The following is a 23,099-nucleotide window of genomic DNA, read 5'->3' on the forward strand; positions in this document are numbered from 1 at the left end:
ATCGCTTCTTTTTGTGTCTTCTACTGCATTTATCACGGGGAATGTTCTGAAGAGTCGTGTCAGCTTATTCCTGCAGTCGAATTGCACCCTGGCACGACACGCAACAAATTGGGAATAATCCCCAAGCTATGGAATGAACTGCCTTGTGCGGTATTTCCGGGATGATACGACATGAGTACCTTCAAAAAAAGCACGTAGACATGTAACAACGACGTTGGAGGGGTCAAAAGATCACGAAATTCGTGTGATGTAATTTATGGATGGGTCCTTAACTAGCTACAATTAACACAAATAAAACTGAAAAAAAAATCGAGTGACGTATCGTTTATAATATCTTGTATGCTTTGTTCAACTCTCAGGTTATGGCTTCATCTACAGGATATACTTTACAGAAATTGACTTGAGATGTCGCTTTTGCAAATCTACACAATTTGTTATGTTTTTAAAGTGATGACCCTCACTTCTGGGATTAATTACACAAATAAAACTGAAAACACAATATTATGAACGATGCGGGACTCGAAGCTGCGACCTCTCGCGTTCCGTGCGAGCGCTCTTACTACCTGAGCCAACCGTTCGATCCCGCAACGATCATAAAATATTGTGTTAATTCATGTTAGTTAGGGGCCTCGTACAGCTGTCGGAAGTCATGGGTGGGAGTAAATCAAAGCCATTTACATATTTAAAATATCCTTTATATAAAATTCCATCATAGCACAGAGATTATTTACATTGAACCATACAACATTTAAAATTACAATAATATCTTATCAATAAGCACCGTGTCACCTGCCGCAGACGTCACATATCAAAGCATTGGCAGCTATTAAATAATAAGTAGGCATAGTTATTTTCGTCGCAATCACTAGAAATCCAACACGACTATTGTACGTACATTGTACTGTGTAGAAACGAAACTGTTTATGATAAGTACCTATTATATTTATTTTGCAATAGTTCACATCCTTGACAAATTTGCGTAGTATGAAAATACTCAAGAAGAGATGCATATAATACGTAGAATATCAATACACACATCTTCTACTTTCGAACGTTTAACTTAACGTAGACAATATTTTACATTATATAATATAATACCAGTGGGAGGCTCCTTTACACAGGATGCCGGCTAGTAATGTGAAAACATTACTGTGTTTCGGTCTGAAGGTAGCCATAGCTAGTGAAATTACTGGGCAAATGAGACTTAACATCTTATGTCTTCTAATGCCACGCAGGGTTTTACAAGAATCCTGAGCGGCACTGCATGGAAATGGGCAGGGCGTATCAATTACCATCAGTTGAACTTCCTGTCTCGTCCCTTATTGGCAAAAAAATCCTACATTCTTTAGACGCACGCCTATCCGCTGCAGAACTGCACAACGACGTACAATGTTTTTGGTATTTCTCTTGGTATATACAACAACGTCTACCAGGGAATACACGAACTCAAAAATGATTGCCAGTATACATCCGAAATTCACAACTCCATCTTGAAAATAATAACATTTTTTCGGCTGATTAATTTTTATGGAGGTAGAAATGGAAAAAAAAGTAGTAATAAAAAGGTACCACATCCTCCGGTGCATTACTCTGAATTAAAATCCAATGCTAGTGCGGAACGTGTTTTGTTGATTTAAAATATTGTAGAAAAACAATTGACGAAACCGATTTACCCTTGAAATGTTGAATAGTTTTAATAAAGGCTTCATTTTTAAATCCTGAAGGTGGATCATGATGCTCCTTTAATATTCTTGGAGATGAGGTAAATGTAATGTACCTATAATAAACAATTCAAATTAAATTATTTAAAGACAAATATTGACGGAATTAACACTAAATGAAACTCAAAACATTTGGATAATTATGGATTACCGCAAAGTAACGGCTCTTTCAATAAATTTTCGTAATGTATAATGTTAACATGATAATATACGATGTATCATTCATAACTTTATCATTTTATTCTTGCACAATGATTACGCAACACAATTTGAACGTCCACAATACCACGGTATAACATACGTGGCATTACTATGTAATGATTAAGCATATTTACGATCGATCTCGCTCATCGTTCGATGCTTTTCGTAGTACGCCCAAACATTGCACTCGAATTTAAATTTTGTCCAGTAACCTCAGTAGACGTAAAACGCTCCTTTTCCGCTTACAAAAATTTATTAAACGATCGTAGACACAATTTGTCTACAGAACATTTAGAACAGTACTTAGTAGTATATATTTTTAAGGTAAATCTTAAATTTCATTGTTACCTAAGTAGGTATATCTTGTAATAGTTTTTTTCACAAATACTATTGTCAGTACAAGCCTTCATAAAATAAAAAAATATTTCAAAATATGACTTTTTATTTTTTCCTGTTTAATTGTATGCATATTTTGGCCCTTTTTGTGGATTTTCGTGCATATTTTAGCTATTTTACTTTGGGCATTTTTTGTAGCAAATAATCCGGTCTCTAGTAATGATTATATTTCAAGTTTTAACAACACAATATAAAACAAAGTCCTCCGCCGCGTCTGTCTGTCTGTTAGCGATAAACTCAAAAGCTACTTCACCGACTTTCATGCTGTTTTCACTTCATGGAAACCGTGGTTTTCGAGGAAGGTTTTAGTATATAATTTGTTTAGTTTTTCTATACATTTTTGTGACCGATATATATATCACCGATATTTGTTGGAGGCGTAGTAAAAAATAAGCCGTCTGGGACAGTCCTAAGTGCAGAGGCTGTCTGGCCGTGGACTGGAATACGGGGTCGCTCCAGGAAGTCTGCGAACACCCCAGGAATGTTCTGAACTTCTGGAAGGAGCTGCACGGACCCATGCTAGTGGTTTAATTGAGGAAATAGGAGCCCCTATACCATACCATACATACCAAGCCGTCTGGGAGTTTTCCCTTTGAGATTTAACTAAAAAAAGTATGGTGGAATTATGTATCTTGTATAAGTCTACAGAAAAGTCCGCGACGGCATATTATGTGTATCTCTTATGGATAACATACTATATCGATTTTAATTGGTAATTAAGTACTTAAAAGCTGTTTACACAAATACGGTATTAATCCTTATCATTTTAGTACTAGATACATTTTATAAAATCATTCAGAAATATCTTTTTGTTTCATTTTTAACTCATAAACAATGATTACACATAGCTTTAGACTACATTATTCCCGAATACTTACATTTTTTTTCTATTAACAGAACAGCGTCTGTCGGGTTACCTAGTTAATTATTAATATAATATAATTTAATACCTTTAGATATCTAGCCACCTAGGTATCAATTTACTTTGTAGGGTGCGGTATATCGTAGATGATTTACATTAAATTTGCATTTAAAAATTCTGTACAGGACGTGACGACGGTACCTCAGCGCATATCTAGATGTAGATAACAAGGTGTTTTTCTTTTTGAAGTAAAACCAAAGATTTAATAATAGTAATAACGCTTGACTTGGGGAGTAAGCTCGTGAATGCGTGACGAGAGCGTTACGAAAGTGTAATCGGGCGAGGTGAAAGGAAGTTGAGAGGGAGATATAAATTAGTTAAGATAGAAAGAGAGAGACTATTTGTATTTTAATGAATAATACCAATATTATAACATCACATCAATCTTTGTAAAATATATAAACAATAATAAGTATGTAAAATGAATTAGTACTATGTTAGTTAATTACTTAATATGTCACTTGACAGTGACATTTGGGAAAGATTGGAATGTCTTGGTGAAGTGTAACCTAAAAAGAGTGATTAATATTTAATACTAGCTGACCCGACAGACGTTGTTCTGTATATAATAAATAATGTTTTTTTATGAATTTGTCAATAATATATCATAAAACCAAGAATTGCTTCATAAAAATGCACCCTGTTGTTGTAATAAAATTGTTTCACAGCATAACTGTCAAACCGTCTCGTCAATAAATTCGACGGGGTACGCATCAAAGGAAAAACAAAGAACAATGGCGAAATTTTACCTGACTATAGGAATAACCGTCTAAGGTTAGGATAGTTACAAAAAAAAACTTCGTAGATAAATTGACTTGTTAGATAAAATTGTATTGCACAAGGAACCGGAGAAATAAATAAAATATTTATTTCATTTTCACATTATATGCTGTCACAACTATGAAATCACATCCATTTTAGGTTAGATCAAGGAAAGCTATCTGTCAATATGACTGACAGCGATGAGCGAGTGATCAATGAGTTTCTAATTTCTATACCTGTCACCTATGATCTACCTAATGCTAATAATACCTATCAATTATAGTTACCGCTGTTGTGTTGTTTTGTGCTTTCTTTATTTTAATAAGTAGTTTCTATTTTACCTGGCTTGGTTTTGGAATTGAATAATATATTTCTCTCGTTTTAAACTCTGATTCTCGAACTACTTCTGCTCTCCATTACCGGACTATGATATGCCCCACGATTTGGTCTAACGTACGCTGTTTATATAACAATAAACAAAATAAAATATTTTGCTTGTTTAATTTACTGCTACCTACTTCTACAAAATAAAATCTTGGATTGAGAAAAAGACATTAGAAAACTAGGTACTTTTTTATATCAGTTTTTTAAGATTATAAAAATGGAAGTATTTAGTTTAAAAGTCGACCCGAGCCTTAAATTCGGGTGTAGGTTAGGCACACTTTAGAAGTACCTACGACTATGGATTGCGCATTTGACTTCCCTCTTATAAAATTACTTATAAAGCTATGGACAGCCAACTCTGGTTTGTTGCAAATAAACTGTTATTACCATTGCATCAAGTAACAAGTTTCCATTTTATCATAATATAATACTCAGAGTTGTTGACCGTAGACAGTAGTACCGTATACGTTAGTAATTAGGTATTTATTAACTATTTGCCTATGGTTACTAGTTCCTATCCTTAAAGATTATTGGAATTAGTGTTATTCCGTATTATTGTTGTTGGAATAAAATAGATAAGTATAATATAGTTAGAACGGTAAAGTAATAAAAATAAAAACCTCACCTAAAAACTCAAACAAAATAATCATTTATTTCTCCACTATCCCGGTTCCAAATTAAAAATGAATAATATCAGTAGATGCAGAAAATTATAGAGAATTAATTAGTACACGTCAGTTCTTGAGACGCTACCATTCAATTTCAAATATTTTGTAGTATGAAACTTCGCTATTGTTCTTTTTATTTATTTCCAAGCATTTTTCTATTTATTCACCTTTTAAACATTCCCTGTACTTCCACAAATAATTTAAGACCAAAATTAGCCAAATTGGTCCAGCTATTCTCGAGTTTTAGCGAGACTAACTAACAGCAATTCATGTTTATATAGATTAAGAGATTCGTAATTAAGAAAAGATAATATATATAGGCTTTAAAAGTTATTTTTTTCATTAAAGAGAAAAACGCAATTAGGCTTTTCTTTCATCATTTTATGTGTGATGTGATCTCTTTAAAAGTATAATAAAACTGTTATACGATTTTTATTTTAAGTTTTTTTTTTATAACTGGCTCCGTCGACTGAATGTCGACGATTCGGCCAACGTCATGGTGGAGAGATTTTTTATTACAATTTAGTTGATTGAAGTATATAAAGAGCTGATTTAAAAGGAAATGATCGGTTGATATAGCTGTGGTTTTTTTGTGAACTGAAGAATAGGCAACAAGAGTTAGTACGGTTAGTAATAAACACCCATAACACAACAAATAAAGTAAATTGTTTCAGTGATAAGAGTCGTAAACGTCAAAGTTTAACTTTACGTAAATATTACACGCACACACTTTTTTTTATTTCCAAGTATAGCGTCAGTATTATTCTATACAGTATGAAATTAATCTCAAGGTCCTCTCTTATAGAAAATTATTCAATATCACTGTAATATGTAAATACGAAAAAGCCAAGTCACTGTGATGGTGCGATGGTTGGTTGGTTCTGACAATCAAAGATGTGAAGGTGAACTTCATTAACGCCCTATCGACTTTTTGTTATGGCTGTAGAAGATGTATTTGTTACTGCAGCTCTTAAACATAACTTAATACTATGACGCCAAAGCGTGTCATTCGCACTTCAGATTGTTTGCTAATAATGAGCACTGAGTAGGTACTTACTAGACTCAGCACACTGCACGTACGGGTAGATAAATAAATGGCAGTCTATCGAACTAATTATTCTATTAATATAATATGTTACTAATGCATATTATAGTAGGAATGGTGAGACACTAAAGATGTCAATTAAGGAAAGGAGTCGGTTCAAATGATGTACTTAATTATATAAAAAATTAGATACTACATAATTTTTGAACAAAGTTAAAAATATAACAAACAAAAAAAAAGTGTGGATAGATCACCGTTGAGTGCGCGATTGTTTCGTTAGATGAGTGCAAGCGCCAAAGGGTCCGCAGTGTGTAGGGTAACCATTTAGTAATTTGAAAAGTCCTGACATTTTGATAAAAATCCAAAAAGTCTAGACTTTTATCGAAATCTCAGTTGATCTCGATTGGATTTCGTTTCCCGTAAAGATTAAAAACTTACTTGATATTAGTTAATGTAGTTTATATTAATATATACCATTTAATAAAAAATAAATACCGGACAAAATACAGTGCGGTACAAAATCCATACTAGAGTCTAAGTCAGTACCTACACGTCCGGATCAATCGGGACGGATGGTAACCCTAGCTGTGTGTCCTTCCCGCCAAATACCACGCCCCCGAGTATCGATAGTGTCTCACCAGTCATTCTTTATATTACATATACTTATTCATAGCACGTTACAGTGTGATTGTTTTGTAAAAAGTTCCTCGCGTGAAGATATATGTAAATTGCGACTCAGTGTGACATAGAGGTGTGTCATTGAAGGTTTTTAAATTAATTTAATTTAACTGTTTTTTTTTCAATGGTCAACAGGTTGAAAAACTGTTAAATCGTCAACGGGTTTTGAAAAATCAGTTAATGCATTTATTAATAATTTTGGTTTTTATTTCGTCAATATAATATCAATTCAACGTTTTCGTTCGCAAATTCGTCAACTGTTTTGAATTAAGCTGTTTTAGTGAGGCATTAAATTTCTTTATTTATTGCCAGTTACGGGCGAAGACGTTGATTGAATTTAGTAGCTTATTATGCTCAACAGGTTTTTTCGTTGAAGAAAAACAGTTAATTCGTTAACGAATATAAAACTGTTAATAAAAACAGTTTATGGATTTAACGACCACCTCTAGTGTGACATATGGCAGTAGCAGATCGTGGGTGCAGAACACTACACGACTTGTATTTGTCTAATATCGGCAATAATAATAATAATAGGCGGTAATACCGGCAATACCTACAACTTGTTAAAGTGATTTGCAAATGGGCTCGGTCCAATAAGCAGCAGTAATCAACACGAAAACATTGCTTGAAATAATAGTTTAAGAATTATACATAATATTAATAAGTATCTATCGATGTTTGTGTGGTATTCTCCGCTGTTATCATATAACTGATAACCGGATGTAACTGGTAATTCATCTTTATGACATTGTTATAAATAGTTCAATACTTCGATACGTGTTCGCCACGATTGATGCGTAGTTGGCGTCGCAAGTCCCGGCTACAAGAACAGGAAACGGTACAGGAAGGTAGCCGCCACGCCCAGCAGCAGTGGCACGAGCCAGGCGCTCCACGCGCTGCAACAATAACATAACCATCAGCTCACGTCCCGTCTTATAAATACATCTGCATCATCGCGACAGTGATACAATACAAAAGTGGACTGTGAGTTTTTTAAGTATGTAAACAAGCTAATCAGGGTAAAATAAATAAATTTTATTACCAAAATTAAAATACATACAATGTAATTAAAGTTAAAACAATACACTTAATCTTAATTGTGAATATTTGAGTACATTGTAGGGTATTTGTACTGAGTGGTGGCTCTGCACTAAGCATAATGCCTGTCACACAAAAGCCGGGCAACACAGTTACTTATAAAGTTACTTCTATTTGACTCGCGGAACATAGCATTCAGATTCTAGACAATTTCTTAACAAACAACAATGTGCGCGTGTGTGTATGTGTCAGTGATTGTGTGTGTGTGTGAGAAAGCTACCAATGTATTTACTAACTAGCTGATACCCCATGACTTCATCCGTGTACACACAGAACTGAGAGAAGAATACTTATAACATAATATGCTGCCGCGATGAATATTAATTTTGGTATTTTTCACACCTTGGGTTGCATTATTGAAGTTTTAGTCATCCGGGGATAGTGTAGCTTCCCAACAGAGAAAGAATTTTTCAAATCGGTGTAGTATTTTCGGAGCCTATTCAATGCAAACAAACAAACAATCAAATCTTTCCTCTATATAATATTAATATGAATTACAATATCCCATTGCTTGCTCAGTATATGGAAATATTGTGTGCCATGTAGTTAATTTATCGTATTAATTTATAGTTTATTTATTAACTACGCATCACGATTACGCCTACATAAAATTTATTTATTAACTAGCTGACCCAGCAAACGTTGTATTGCCGATATTAAAATCGCGATACAAAAGTAACTGTTGATCGTAGATGGGTGAAAATTTTAAGTTCTCAGTCTCTTGAATGGGTGGTAGTTTTTGACTTTCAATAAGTGATTTTAAATAAAAATATTTGAATTTGAATTATTAAATATTTAATGTAAATTACTGAATCTAGCATAATTAATATGTTCAAAAAAAGTAGAGCTCGTAAGAAGAACTCACAAGAAACTTAACACTTTATTAAATCAAATAGAGTATTTAATAATATAATGGCTGTAATATAAGGTACCTATATAACAAAGTAATATGTAAGGTGCTGCATTCAATATAATATGAATCGAATACAAAGTTTAAAACGTTTTAAATATGAATTATTAAAACAGTAATAAAAAATAAACTGTAAATGTTAATAATTATACCAACATTGAATGCATCGACCTTTAGCTTGATTTAATTATGTTTGTGTTAGAATGCTTTGTGAAAATGATGGTCGTAATTAATTGGTACATAACGAAAGATAAAGTAATCTCTCGCAGGTTTAAGAACAGAATAAATTGAGTTTGACTCGCTCAATCACTGACCTCTACTATACACCACTGGACTGGCGGCTGTCAAAGTGCTTTTGTACCTGTTTGATATTCGCCATTTTGGCGCTGTTGGCCATGTAGCGTGAGTCTGCGGTACTAAAACTAGTGATGATAACCTCAGCAAACATCGATAGATGGTGGGAAACTATTTACAAAAAAAATGTATTATTCGTCAAAATTAGTCCTCTGGACGCTCGCATGTGGCGTTTCAAATAAATTTGAATTAAAATTTGCTGTCAAACATATGGAACAGCCTGTCCAGTGGTATTTATACAGGTCTTTAGGAACAATAGTTAAAAAAAAGATACACGTGGAATGTTGACAAATGAAAGACATATTGATGAAGTAAGTATAGCTCGTGCGAGACGCTCGTATCGAGTGATCTTGAGAACCGAGAGGTTACACAGCACTGCCTGGTGCACACACCACAAAGGTAGTTATCAACGATAATTACCTTTTATTTCTCGGAAGAATTAAAGAACCCTGGCAAAATTCTGATGTAATTTCAAGTAAGGATTAGAATACTGCTTTTTTTCAAATTGACATAAAAATAACTACCTAGGCACTACTGCTACCACAGAACAGTAAAGAGATCTCTTTAAACCGTTCTGTGACTACTACTACTACTAGTAGGTGACTGTCAAAATAGTCAGAATAATATTTTTTTGGACATGCAATTGATTAAATAGGGTAAATCACCCTTTTATTGGCAAGCTATAAACTGTTATTATTAGCATTATTCAGTTTTATTTTAAAATCAGATATCCCATAGATGAGGTAAGGCTGTTACAATTAAAAAAAAATACGAATATTATGTCGTTATTTATATTAAATTTAATTAAAAAACATCCTGAAAAAAGGCGCAAACATCATTGAAAACTTTTTAATAGCTGATACACACATCGGGTAAAGATAAAGCTGCCAGTATCCAAAGATTCTAGGCTATCTTCCACTTCCGAAGCCATATTCAATTTCTTAGCCTCATCCAAAGCACTGTAATTGAAAATGAAAGAAAAAAAATTTTTTTGGTAATCATCAAAAATCCACATTGTTATATATCAACATACATTACACGCTATCTTTTATTGTGTGCCTTGCTTCCATAACTTAATATCAATACTTAAGGAATTTAGATTTTTCTATGAATGAGTAGAAACTTATCTATGCCAATAAATGGGTAATTTAGATTTCCCTTTTCTTTCCCTCGGTTCGCCTACGTATTTTTCTTTGATGTTTTAATCATCCACCTTAAAATAAATTAGGCACAGGTTATCATGTTGCAAGTCCGTACGTTTGTATAAACATTATATTTAATTTCAAAAGCATCGAGTATAAAAAATATTGAAGTAGGCTTAATTTTGCGGAAATCCTAAATTATTCAAATGTTGTGAGCCTTGTTGAGTGTAAATTCCGCTAAGATTCGTCTTCAATCAATTCGACACGTGTTTCGCCTCTACACGAGGCATCCTCAGGAGATGTTGACTCGCCAAATTCTGGCACGAGACAATGCATTTAGTTTCTTTTTCTTATATTACATAATATTTTTCATATCTTCCAAAACTTATAGATACGCTCTTAATAATGAAATAGGTAATTAAGTATCTAGTAATATTGTTAATCGAGAATTAAATATATATACTTACTTACTAATGCACTTCAAGAAGGTAGTGTTTAAATAAACTTGCGGAAACACAATTCAATGCCAACTTATTAATAGGCTGCATGGATTTTCCCTGCTAATTTCATTGAACAACAAAAGTCCAAGCAGGTGAAGCTAAGGGCCAAGGCTCGTCAAAAAAATACTGGAGATACTAAGAATGTTTGAAGAAGTTTTTTTCATCGTAATGTTATCATACAGTATTCTATCTTCATACAAACGGCCCGAATTCAAGTTATACCTACGTGTCTCTAGTTCGGTAGACACTCGGTACACCGGACAGTTGCGAATGCGATGCAGTGATGAACGAACGTTGTTATAGTTTTGTGAGCGTACGCTTTGAAAACACTTTTTCTAGAATAGTTTATTATTAATTCTAATGTTGAATAGTTTATTATTTATTTAAAACTTCAAATATATTCACGTTGCGTTGATAAGAAAATGTCGTCTAAAAAGGATTTAATTTTAACCGAAAAAAGATCATTATTATTATTATAGGTACCGTTACAGCTATTCATCATTAGTTTCATGATGTTAATCAATGGAGAATAACAAAAAAATTTTGGCGTTACTTTGCGGAAATCCAAAATTATCGAGTTTTCTTTAGTGTTAATTCCGCCAATATTTGTTTATAAACAATTCGACACGTGTTTCGTTTCTACACGAGGCATCCTCAGGGCGTGTTGTCTCGCCGAAATCTGGCACGAGACTATTATTAGAGACCAAATATTATTAATATTGATGATAAGTGTTAATAATATTGAGGTACAAATTATTATTATGACTAAATAAAGGCTTGTTTCTATCGCCTTTTCTTTTTATTACCTCGCAGAAGGTGTGTAAAGTTGAGTATTCACCTCCGAAGTAAAGATTGTATTAGGTAGTGAGTGGTTTTAATCTCTCGATTCACCCGGCACTCTACACAACTCCCTCGCTTCGGTTAGGATTTAATTTTAGGGCCCTTCGCTTCGTTCACGATATTATATGACGTACATAGCGTAATAAAGTGCTTTACTGCCTTGGTGAATAATATTTGATGAACACTTTATTTCAATCTTAGTTGTTTTGCTAGAAAGAAACTCAAGTAGATGAAATTAAAATACTCTAGGTTGACAACCCTAGCGCGTGTTTACTGTTTACTTACGCTGCTTAGGTATTAATTAAAGGACAGGGGCGAGTTACAATACTCTACGATAACATTACCATGCATTCTTCTTCACACATTCTTACTATCACTACAGGTATGCGAGAATGTATTAAATGACAAGACACGAACAGTTTAAACACTTTATTCAGCATAGTACAACGACGTATAGCGTATAACAAGATTTGGCCTTCACAACTATATTTTCATAGACTACTTAGAATTTGTATGTCGAACACTATTATTACAAGCTGCGACATAACGCAATTACCACCACCACTGTCCACCAATGACCAACCACCGCCAGCCGGTACGATATTAGTACTTTATGCGATCTGTACCCACCACTTAGTGCAGTGTGGTGTCAATAACCAGAGAATTCATCACACGAAACGTCCAGTGACGGTGGCGAGATTATTGTATTACGTACAAACACCTATTAATTTATCCGTTCATTTTTTGTAACCACGTGTGTTTGCGACAGAGCTAATGCAAAAGTACATCAATATAACTCATGAGAGTTTATAAATAACTGATTAAAAACCAGAATTATTCGAACGCGAAATAACTGATATGTTATTAAAATAATTTGTGCCGGGGACTACGCTTGGATTTCTGTTCAGTCGACTGAACCGAATGTTCAGAATGGATAAATCTTTGTCGAACTGTTGACGGTAAGAACGGTCACTGACCCCTTACAAATTATTGGAAGACGCTAACATAGGTACTGTCGGCACAACAAATATAACAATTAAAATACGCAATAGCGAAACATTTTAAAATTGTAAACTAATAAAAAATAACATTGAACCTGTAAATATTACTTTATATAGGATACAGATCTATAAAATAAATCACATTTGGTCTTCCTAGATTAAGTACTGAGGTATGCGTTGACCACGCCCAAGTGATCACCTACAGATTGCACGGAGCCGTTGAGGTTTATTAACAAAAGTGGAATGATATAATATGAGCTCTTGAACGAGGCAATAGAGATCAATCATACTACTATACTAATTACCTTACTCAAACAATTCCTATGATAATGAAGCAACACTTATTATTTGGTGACATTGATATAACTTAAATTAATATATTTGCGCTTATAGCAATGGCATACGAAGCTAAGAAACTATTTAACACGTGTTATAACTTTGAGCCCAACATGTATAACTAATACCCACTTAATTACTAAATAGGTAACTATTTGAGCCCAATATAAAATTAAGTAATATAAAATATACCGAAAATAGGGTTGCCAATGCACTAATTCTAGTAAGCTTCATAAGATACATAATAGCTTTAAGGGTAAATGTATACACTTTTATAATAAAGTACCAGCCACTGTTCAGGCATTATCTAAAAATAATCTAATTTCAATGTTTTATTAAAAACTGGCTCTGTCGTAAATCCTACTACTCAACAGCTGAATATCAAAGTGATCCCACAGCCAAGGACTAGATTATGATTATTTTATAGCAATAGCAATGACAGAACGATATTGTATATTTTATTAAAAAGAGCGCAAAAAAAGAATGGTGGGAGAGTTTCTTGCGCCACTCTTTCTCTCTCAGAGCGCCATTTGTTTCTGAAGCGGTAGTAGTGTCTAGTATATTAGAAATTACAGCAATAAGAATTCTAAAGGAATCCATGACACCATGATCATTTATAAAATTGCTAGGGAAACACAACTTTATAACTATTAAAAACATGTTACATTACAATTTATAATACTGAACGAAACAGTTTTCAGCCAATCTAAATCATATAATATAATGTGTTTATGAAATATTTAGTCATAATGATACTTGACTTCACATATTACGTTTGTAAACTAAATTTATGAACGGGTACTGTCCGAGCGCTCTTCCACCGAGCAAACCGTTCGAGTGACGTATAGTTCATAAATCTTAGTATCTTGTTTAAGTCTTAGGTTGTGGCTTCATCTACAGAATATAGTTTACAGTGATTAGAAAATTGACTTGAGATGTAGCTCTTTCAAATCCAAACAATTTGTTATTTTATTTTTTTTTGTAATAATTATAATTTATTTAAACAATTTGATATAGCGATAAAAATATAATATTTACAATTGTCTTTGTTTTTATTATACCAAAAAATTTCTTTGGATGAAAATTCATAAGTGTTTAAAAACGGGTTATGTTGAAGCCCCAGGGAGGATGTAATAGTTTGCATTTAAGCGACATTGCCCCCTCTTAATATGATATAGAATATGAATGCAATCAAAACATAATATAATAGGTTACTCATATTTTTTGTATTAATATATATATTTTGTTTAAAGTTTCAAACGAGAATTTGTGTCAATTATTAGGGGTCCATTCTTAGCCGTCGCCACAGTAGACCATATTTAACTTAAGGTACTCTAACCCTCAATTCTGGGATTATTTACACAAATGAATACATGATACATGACTGTAGTACCTACTTCTATTTCACTCTTAGATGGCAACCCTATTTTCATAATAAGCAAAATATGTGCAAGAAGTAAAAAAAGTGCAAATATGTAAATATATGAATGAGGTCAGCATGATGTATGTATGTGGAGTGTGGCTGCCGCCGGAGGTCACGCGGTTGCTAGGCCAGTACGCACTTGTTGGGCTCCTGGGGCTGGTCGTTGTTCCAGGTGGTCGCGAACGAAGCCTTGCTGGCCGTGCGGTCAGCTTCCACCAGCTCACCGATCTTGTACTTCTTCATCAGAGATCTGCCAACAGACACACGCAAAATCATTGATACTGTTTTTTGATGTAATACTTCTTTAGGCGTGACTTGGGGGTAACTCAGAATATTTTTCTGACTGACTGAAGAAAAAAATCAATTGTAACAATTTTTAACCATTATAATTTAATGGTTTAAAAATTGTCTCAAATTGCTCAGTAATATTTTCTGAAAATCTCCAAGTGTATTTGTTCATTTGTGACTACTTTGTAATCTATATATATAAAAATGAATTGCTGTTCGTTAGTCTCGCTAAAACTCGAGAACGGCTGGACCGATTTGGCTAATTTTGGTCTTGAATTATTTGTGGAAGTCCAGAGAAGGTTTAAAAGGTGAATAAATCGAAATAATTTCTATGAGAGAATTTATTGACGCACGGTTTGACAGTTCTGCTGTGAAACAATTTCAATAAGACAGCAGGGTGCATATTTTACGAATTCTTGATGTTATTTATTTATTTATTATTTATTAGAAAAGGCTTACCAACTAGACACACAATTAATATTATGACTACTTATAATATAAAATTTCTTATATTTATATTTGTATATCTAACTTATAGGTATGCACAGCGTTGCCTCCATTTATTATTGTAAGTTAAGTAATACTACTACAATATGTGTTTACTATTACTAAAAACTATTATTTTATACATCCAAATTATAAGGGTTCAAAAGCGTATTTTTTAAAATTCCAAATGTATTAAAATTTATATCTATACTACTATTACTATGGAATTTACTGTTATATAATTTTGAGATAAGTTGGATAGGTGAATTTGAGCCATAATTGTTTCTGAAAAATCGTACATGTACTGGCAGATATGTACTAATACGACAAGGATAAGGTGGTACACATAATCCAATCTTAGATAGAAGTAATGGACAGTCTAATTGATTATTTAATAATTTATATAAGAAAAGAATTTGTGACGCATTTCTTCGCAATTCTAAGATTTTCATATTGAAAAATTTTAATTTGTCTTTGTAACTTATAATAGTGTAATTATTAGTGACATAACTCAATTTGGATATAAATTTCTTTTGAACTGACTCAATCCTAGTGATGTACGTTTTGTAATAGGGGCACCAAACTACCGAATTGTATTCAACCTGAGATCTTACAAGGGAATAGTATAGTATTTTAAGCGTAGGAATTGATGTAAAAGCCTTGGTGTTACGTAAGAAAAACCCAAGCATTTTAAAACTTTTGTGAGCTATTTTGTCAATATGTTTATCAAATCTCAACTCCTCGTCTAAAATGACACCCAAATCATTGATATGGTTTATTTGATTTATTTGTATGCCATCAATATGATATTTACTCTCCAATTTCTTTCGTTTCCTAGAAAATTTTATAAAATGACATTTGGACGCATTGAGTTCCATCAAATTATTTTTACACCATAACATTACACGATGGATATCATTCTGTAGTTTCGTTTGATCCTCTGAACAAGTAACTGTACGATATATTTTTAAGTCATCTGCATATAACTCGTAATTTGATTCTTGAATACTTTTGGAAATGTCGTTTATAAACAGTGTAAACAATAATGGTCCCAAATTAGAGCCTTGAGGAACACCAGATGTTTGTTGAAATTCTCTAGATTGATACCCACTTATTTTAACTACTTGTGGTCGATGAGCTAAATATGATTCTAACCATACCAATACACTTTCTGAGAAGCAGTATGCATCTCTTAGCTTGTTTATTAGCAGGGTGTGGTCGACTTTGTCAAACGCCTTACTAAAATCTGTATACACAGCGTCAACCTCCTTATCATTGCTCATTTCAGTTATAGCAGAATCAGTAAAACACATCAAATTTGTAAGGGTTGATCGTTTTTTAACGAAACCATGTTGTTTTTCACTTATTAAATGTTTAGTTTCCCATGAGATTTGGGAACAGACAAAAGATTCAAATATTTTGGCAGGAGTACTTAGTACAGTAATTGGTCTATAATTTTTAATATCCGATTTATTACCCTTCTTGAATATAGGCACCACCTTCCCTTTTTTCCATTCACTTGGAAATATACCATCCCTCAGAGATTTATTATATATTATTGATAAAGGTATCGATAATTCCGCAGCACAATTTTTATAGAATACGGGAGGTATACCATCAGTTCCCGCACTTTTATTAATGACAAGAGACATTAACTTATTTTTAACTTCTGTTTCGCTTACCTGTAGGTGATTTGTGCTATTTTTATTAAATTTTGATGTAGTGTGTCTATCCTTTTGTGGTGATACAATTTTTGATGTGTTATTATATATAGATGAAAAGAACTCAGCAAAAAAGTTAGCAATCTCAGTGCCATTGTTCGATGAACTATCGTTTAATTTCATTAAAGATGGAATTACACTTGTATTACCTCTTTTAGATTTTATGTAAGACCAGAACATTTTTGGGTTTACTTTTATATTATCTTCTATTTTTTTTATATATTTTTCATAAGCACTATTTATAAGCACACGAGATCTTTCTTTTAATAAGTTATATTGTAGTTTATCCATTTCATTCATATATTTTTTGTAGCGTTTTCGTATCTTTTCTTTCTCATTCAACACTTGAATAAGGTTATCTGTGAACCAGGGAGGGTATTTATAATTTCGTTTGAATTGTTTAGGAACATGTAGTTTTATAAATTTATGTAAAATGGAATAAAATTTCGTTACCATAGCATCTATATCCATACAGCTACTTAATTCTGACAACCAGTTTATCGATGAAATTTCACTTTTTATTAATTCATATGCACCCTTGAAGAAATTGAGAGAATTTTCACGGACATTATTTTTTTCTTTTAAATAACTCATTTGAAGCAGGTCTAACGATACATTTAATGGTGGATGATGATAATCCGTACTTGAGATAGCATCTAATGTCTCCACTACCGTCACACTCTTTATGTCTGACAGCACCAAATCTAAAACTCTACTATTTTTATTTAACACAGAATTAAATTGTTTACTATTACAAAAAGCCATGTGGTCAATCAATGACGTACCTATTGGAGTTTGAAAATTAATGGGTTCCAGAAATTTATTATCATCCTCTCTGCTCCATTTTATAAAACTCATATTAAAATCCCCAATTATCAAATGTTTCTTAGATTCATTTACAGCAATAGATGATTTCGAGAATAAGGCCTGAAGAACTGTTTTATCAATAGGAGGAGACATATATACGGCGCATAAGCTTAATTTGTCAAACCCATTAGCAATTTTAATCTCTAATTCTACCCATAAGTCTTCAGCAATACTTTCAAAAGAGGTCATTCTATGAGATTTAATACATTTATGTACGGCAATGAGAACACCGCCACCATCCCTATTACTATATGAAGAATTAGACTGCCTATCACGTCTATAAATCTCATAGCGATCGTCAAATATTTCTCCATCATAAATATTGCTTTTGAGCCAGGTCTCAGTTAGTATAATTATCATATAATTATGTAATAATACGTTTTTATTAATCTCCTCCAACTTAGTTCTCATTCCCCTTATATTTTGGTAGTATATATCTAATGTTGCATTATTAAAAACATTTAAATTAATAGACATATAAATTAAATTAAATTAAAATCTAAACAGAACGGTGAGAAAACAATAAACAAGAATTCTAAAATAAATAAGAAAATTATTTAAATAACTTTTCCAGTTGTTCCGGGCTCAAAATAGTCTTGGAGAGAGAATTTTCGTCTTTACGGATAAATATTTTACTGTTTCTTACCCAAACAAATTTATAACCGTTTTCTTTGGCTTTCTTTCCGGCATCAGCGTGCAAGGATTTGTTGGCTCGCGTCAAGTGTTCGTTCACAAATATTGGCACTTGGGGACCAGCAATGCCTAATAGCGTTGAGGAGAGTTTAGTGTCTTTGTGTGTCTTGTTATATAATATAACAGCTGCAAGTAAATTGTCGCGCATTAATTTGTTAGGAAGCTGACATATAAGGGCTCTTGGCTTATTTGATTCACGATTATACTTAGCAACTCTCGTAGCCAATAAAATATTCTTTGACGATGAAAGGTTAAACCTAACTACGCTACAGAGTTGTTCGACAATTTTCTTTGTATTTTCGTTTCTATGTTCCGGGATTCCAATAATTTCTATATTGCTCTGTCGTGCAATTTGCTCCATAAACCCAATTCGAGATTTTAACTCGCTTACGGTATCACATAGGGTGTCTTTTTCAAAGCGGAGAGATGATATTTCCGTGGTTTTGGAATTGACAACTTCTAATAATTCTTCGTATTGATTATTAAGAACTGCGGTGGAATCCTTTAGTTGTTGTAACTGCTGTTTAATTGGTTCCAACTCCGAAACCAGAACCTCCCGAATAATACTCGGTAATTCCTGCGTAATTACGTCGATAATCTTATTCTCAATTTTACTTATAACACTTGACGATATAGTAGAATTGGTTGCCTGCGTTTCTATAGACACTGTGGAAGTGCTATTTAAATTACATTGTTTAGTGTTTGGGGAGCAACTGGAACATATTCACTGTGATCGTGACTTTGTATCATTATTATTATAACCAACACATTCAGAATGGTATTGGTTATTGCATTTTGTACACTTCAAACGTTTTTGTGTAACAAGAATAGTTACTGAACATTTTGTGCATAAAGGCATTACGGAACTTTATATGTTAGGTAAGTAGGTAACTTGTACAAAACGATTCATCAACCACTTAGTTCAATAAGTGTATGTCTTAGATGTAACTCTTATTAATATTTGTTAAAATATTATTAGAATATTTACATCGCTTACAGTTTGCTCATCCAGTATAAAACCATATACGGCCGTGTGTCATATGCCTTTATCGCCGCAATCCTCAAAGAAATAAGCACTATAGTGGAATGCAATTGTTAGCACTTTTTTATACCTCACCGTCACTTTCAGAATAATTATTCTCTTAAATACTTAGCACAATACTTTAAATTCACTTATTTAAACTATTAAACTGTTCACGTTTTAATCAAAACATTTATTCGATCCAGACTTTATCCATTCATATACAACTTACAATAATTTAACTGTCGATATACCGCGTTTAAATAATTTTATTTTAAAGAACTTGTGTACGTGTGTAATATAACGAGGATTACTCGTCGTTCTGATATACTATTATTATTTACATTATTTTATTTATTATATACAGAACAACGTCTGTCGGGTCAGCTAGTAAATAATAAATAAAAGTTCTCAGTCTGACGTTTGCAACATTCGTGTATTTTTCTTCGTCCGTCGGACAGGCGAAAGCTCCGAGCCCATAGAGCCATATTCGTTAGTATTCAATAACAACGTTATATTGATATGTGTAATATTAATAATTTTATTATTTTTATTCAATTATTAATTAATAACACGGCTTTAATTAATGTAAGTATATATTTAATGGTATAAATTAAAACTTCTTGTCTTTCAACTTTTTAAGAATATTTGTTATATACTGGATGTCCTAGAATAGGTGGGACAAAAACAAGGGCAAACGAAAAAAACATATTTTATCTACGAGCTGTATCTGTTAATTATTGTTAAAGTTAATTATTATAATTAAGTTTTACTTCAATCGCGCATAAAGATTACACGCACACCCTTTTTTATACGCTTTATATTAGCTTCACCTGTATGTTTGTAACCGACTTCTTTGAGCGCGATTTTGACCCACTTTAAACGGCTAGATTTCGTTCAAACTTTGTAGATTTATCGAGGACCGATGACATTACACTAATTTGATAAAATTATTCAATTTTTCAATTTGGGAAATATGATTTTTGTTAATTTATATAATTTTCATCTATAGTCGATAAGGCAGGAATTGATGTTAAAGTACTTAATAGTTTTAAAAATACGCTTTTATAGAAAATTTAACTAAAAAATGAAAAATAAATAATAGTTAAAAAAACTAAAAAGCACGCTTTATATAAATATCAACTAAAAAATAGAAAATTAATTTAAATTGAAAATAGTGCAAAAAAAATATATTTTATTGTAAAAAAAAAGCGTGGGGTGTAGAAGAATTATTATTTTAATAATATCTTAAAAAGCACCCCACCAAAGCGCTGCTTAAGGGGCGGGGCTATTTTCAATTTAAATTTATTTTCTATTTTTTAGTTGAATTTTATGTAAGGCGTGCTTTTTAGTTTTTTTTTAACTATTATTTATTTATATTTATGGAAAAAGAGGACAAACGAGCGTCCGGGTCACCTGGTGTTAAGTGATCACCGCCGCCCACATTCTCTTGCAACGCCAGGGGAATCCCAGGATCGTTGCCGGCCTTTAAGGTGTACTGTTCTTTGGCAGAGGAGGACAAACGAACAAGCGGGCAACGACTCATCTGAGTGATCCTCCAGCACCGTCTTATCACCGTGGAAACACCAACAGGCAAGGATTGAGGTCCCGTTGACATCCACTTTTGAATACAGGAGATTCATTTATAAGTAAAGTATATTAAAGATAAGGCAAGATGGAAAGAATTATAAAATAAGTAAAAATTAAAATAAACTTATAAAAATGCTACATTAATTTTTATTACACTATTACACATTATTATTAATTTAACTAATCAGTGTAAGTATTTATTCAGTTAAAAACTGATATTATTGTTCTATTGAACAAACAGCTCTCTCACTTATGCATTGTAATTCAGTATCCATTAATTATGCATTTCAGAATGCTATTATGATATTTAAATTTATTTGCACCCAACTCTGCAGTATGACGTCATGATTGGCAGTAAGTATGTTATTTGATGAATAATTATAAATAAAATAATATATTGTCAAACTTTCTGCAATTAGTCAATGCAAAGCAAGTCATTATTTTCATTCAAAACGCAGAGGTAAAAAATATTGTAAAAACTCCCTAGTGTGAAAAATAATTTAAACCTGGTATAAAGAGGTTTTGTCAAGAAATCTCATTCAAATATATATTCAAATATCGAACTGGCCACTGTAACAAGATTTAATAGATTTTTTATTTTTTGTCCATTAGTAGGAAAGGCAAAGGTTTAAAGTTCATTTTATTCGAAGACGATGACAAAGGAGCGTACGGGACACCCTGATGTTAAATGATCGCCACCTTATTTAAATAAAATATAAAGTGTAATTTAATGTAATAGTTTTTATAATTACATAAATTCGGTAGAAGCTCTGACCTGTATAGATACCACTGGACAGGCTGTTCCATATGTTTGACAACAATTTTTTTGTGCCTAGGTATTTGAAACACCACTCGCGAGCGTCCAGATACCTAAGTTTGTCGTATAAATAATACAAATGGCAGCGAAGGAACGTACAATACTATGAAGTATTTTTGTATTTTGAATTAATTTCGTTCGTTTTCCGTGTTATTTATACTTCAAGTATCAACGTAATAAAGTACACATTTTTTTTCTAAATATTTTTCCACCGTCTATCGATGTTTGCTGAGGTTATCAATCGTTACGTGGTCAACAGCGCCAAAATGGCGAAAATCAAACGGGCACAAAAGCACTTTGACAGCCGCCAGTCCAGTGGAATATAGTAGAGGTCAGTGGATAGAAGACACAATGAATAGTCAAATGTCTCTACGCAACGCCATGTTCAAGAAAAAAGTCATGCCAAGTGATATTCAAGTCAGCGTGCGTTGAAACACCGCACGGCCCACGCAACGCAGTCCAGACTATTCTTGCAGCTCAGAGTTCGACGCGGTCAAATGTTCCAGGTAATACCAGCCTAGCGAAATACTCTAAGAAAAAAGCGATTCACTCGATTGTATGAAACGTGCAGTCATTGATAGATTGACAGATGACGACTATAATAAAAAACTGAGATAGCGGAAATCCGCTACGTTTTAAGCAACTGTTCGCTTGCAAATTTAGCCGCATTATACTTCGTCTGAACGTTTCATTCTGAACTCTATTTCAATTTTTACTTAGGCAGTACCGCCTCTTATTCCGTAGTATTTACATCCTCTTTGGCTAATACTGGGGGGCACAAGACTTGAACAGAACAGACAGAAGTTGCGCCAACGGCAATCGAATCCGCAGCCGCATCTCTATTCATTCGAAACAGCAATTCTTTTGTAAAATGTACTACAATAAGTGAACGTCAACATATTACAATATTATGATATAATCGAGGACACGGGCAAAGTTCACGTGTTTCAAGGTTTATCTTGAGATTGCGTTCCACGACACCTACGAGCAACGAATATTTTTACTCTTAACGACCTACGAGTATGAGTGACGCTCGGGCAGAGCAACCTTGCGGTGACAGCTAACGACATCAGGGACCTCACACGGTCAAAAAAAACTAGGTTTAAAAAAAACGACTTCAAAAACTGAAAAGTATCAAATAACTAAAAATTTAATTTAATTCACCTCTACCTTTAATAAAATGCTATTATTTATATGTGCTACCTATTGATAGGTTTTAAGTCGGTTTTTTTAAA

The 23,099-nt window shown here is 32.9% G+C and overlaps 1 protein-coding gene across 1 annotated transcript in view; it reads right to left on the minus strand.

Annotated features, from left to right (window-relative positions):
* Nucleotides 1–673: 673 nt before the first annotated feature.
* The window catches only part of LOC126964594 (cytochrome b5-like), a 33,882-nt gene continuing 11,456 nt past the window's right edge, over nucleotides 674–23,099 (minus strand). The window contains exons 3-4 of the mRNA XM_050807794.1: nucleotides 14,521–14,631; nucleotides 674–7,673 (exon numbers count right to left, since the gene is read on the minus strand). Coding sequence (XP_050663751.1) covers nucleotides 7,598–7,673; nucleotides 14,521–14,631 — 187 coding nt within the window. The 3' untranslated portion in view covers nucleotides 674–7,597. The remainder of the gene's footprint in view (nucleotides 7,674–14,520; nucleotides 14,632–23,099) is intronic.

This window comes from Leptidea sinapis, chromosome 5 (genome assembly GCF_905404315.1).
Source record: "Leptidea sinapis chromosome 5, ilLepSina1.1, whole genome shotgun sequence".
NCBI lineage: Eukaryota > Metazoa > Arthropoda > Insecta > Lepidoptera > Pieridae > Leptidea > Leptidea sinapis.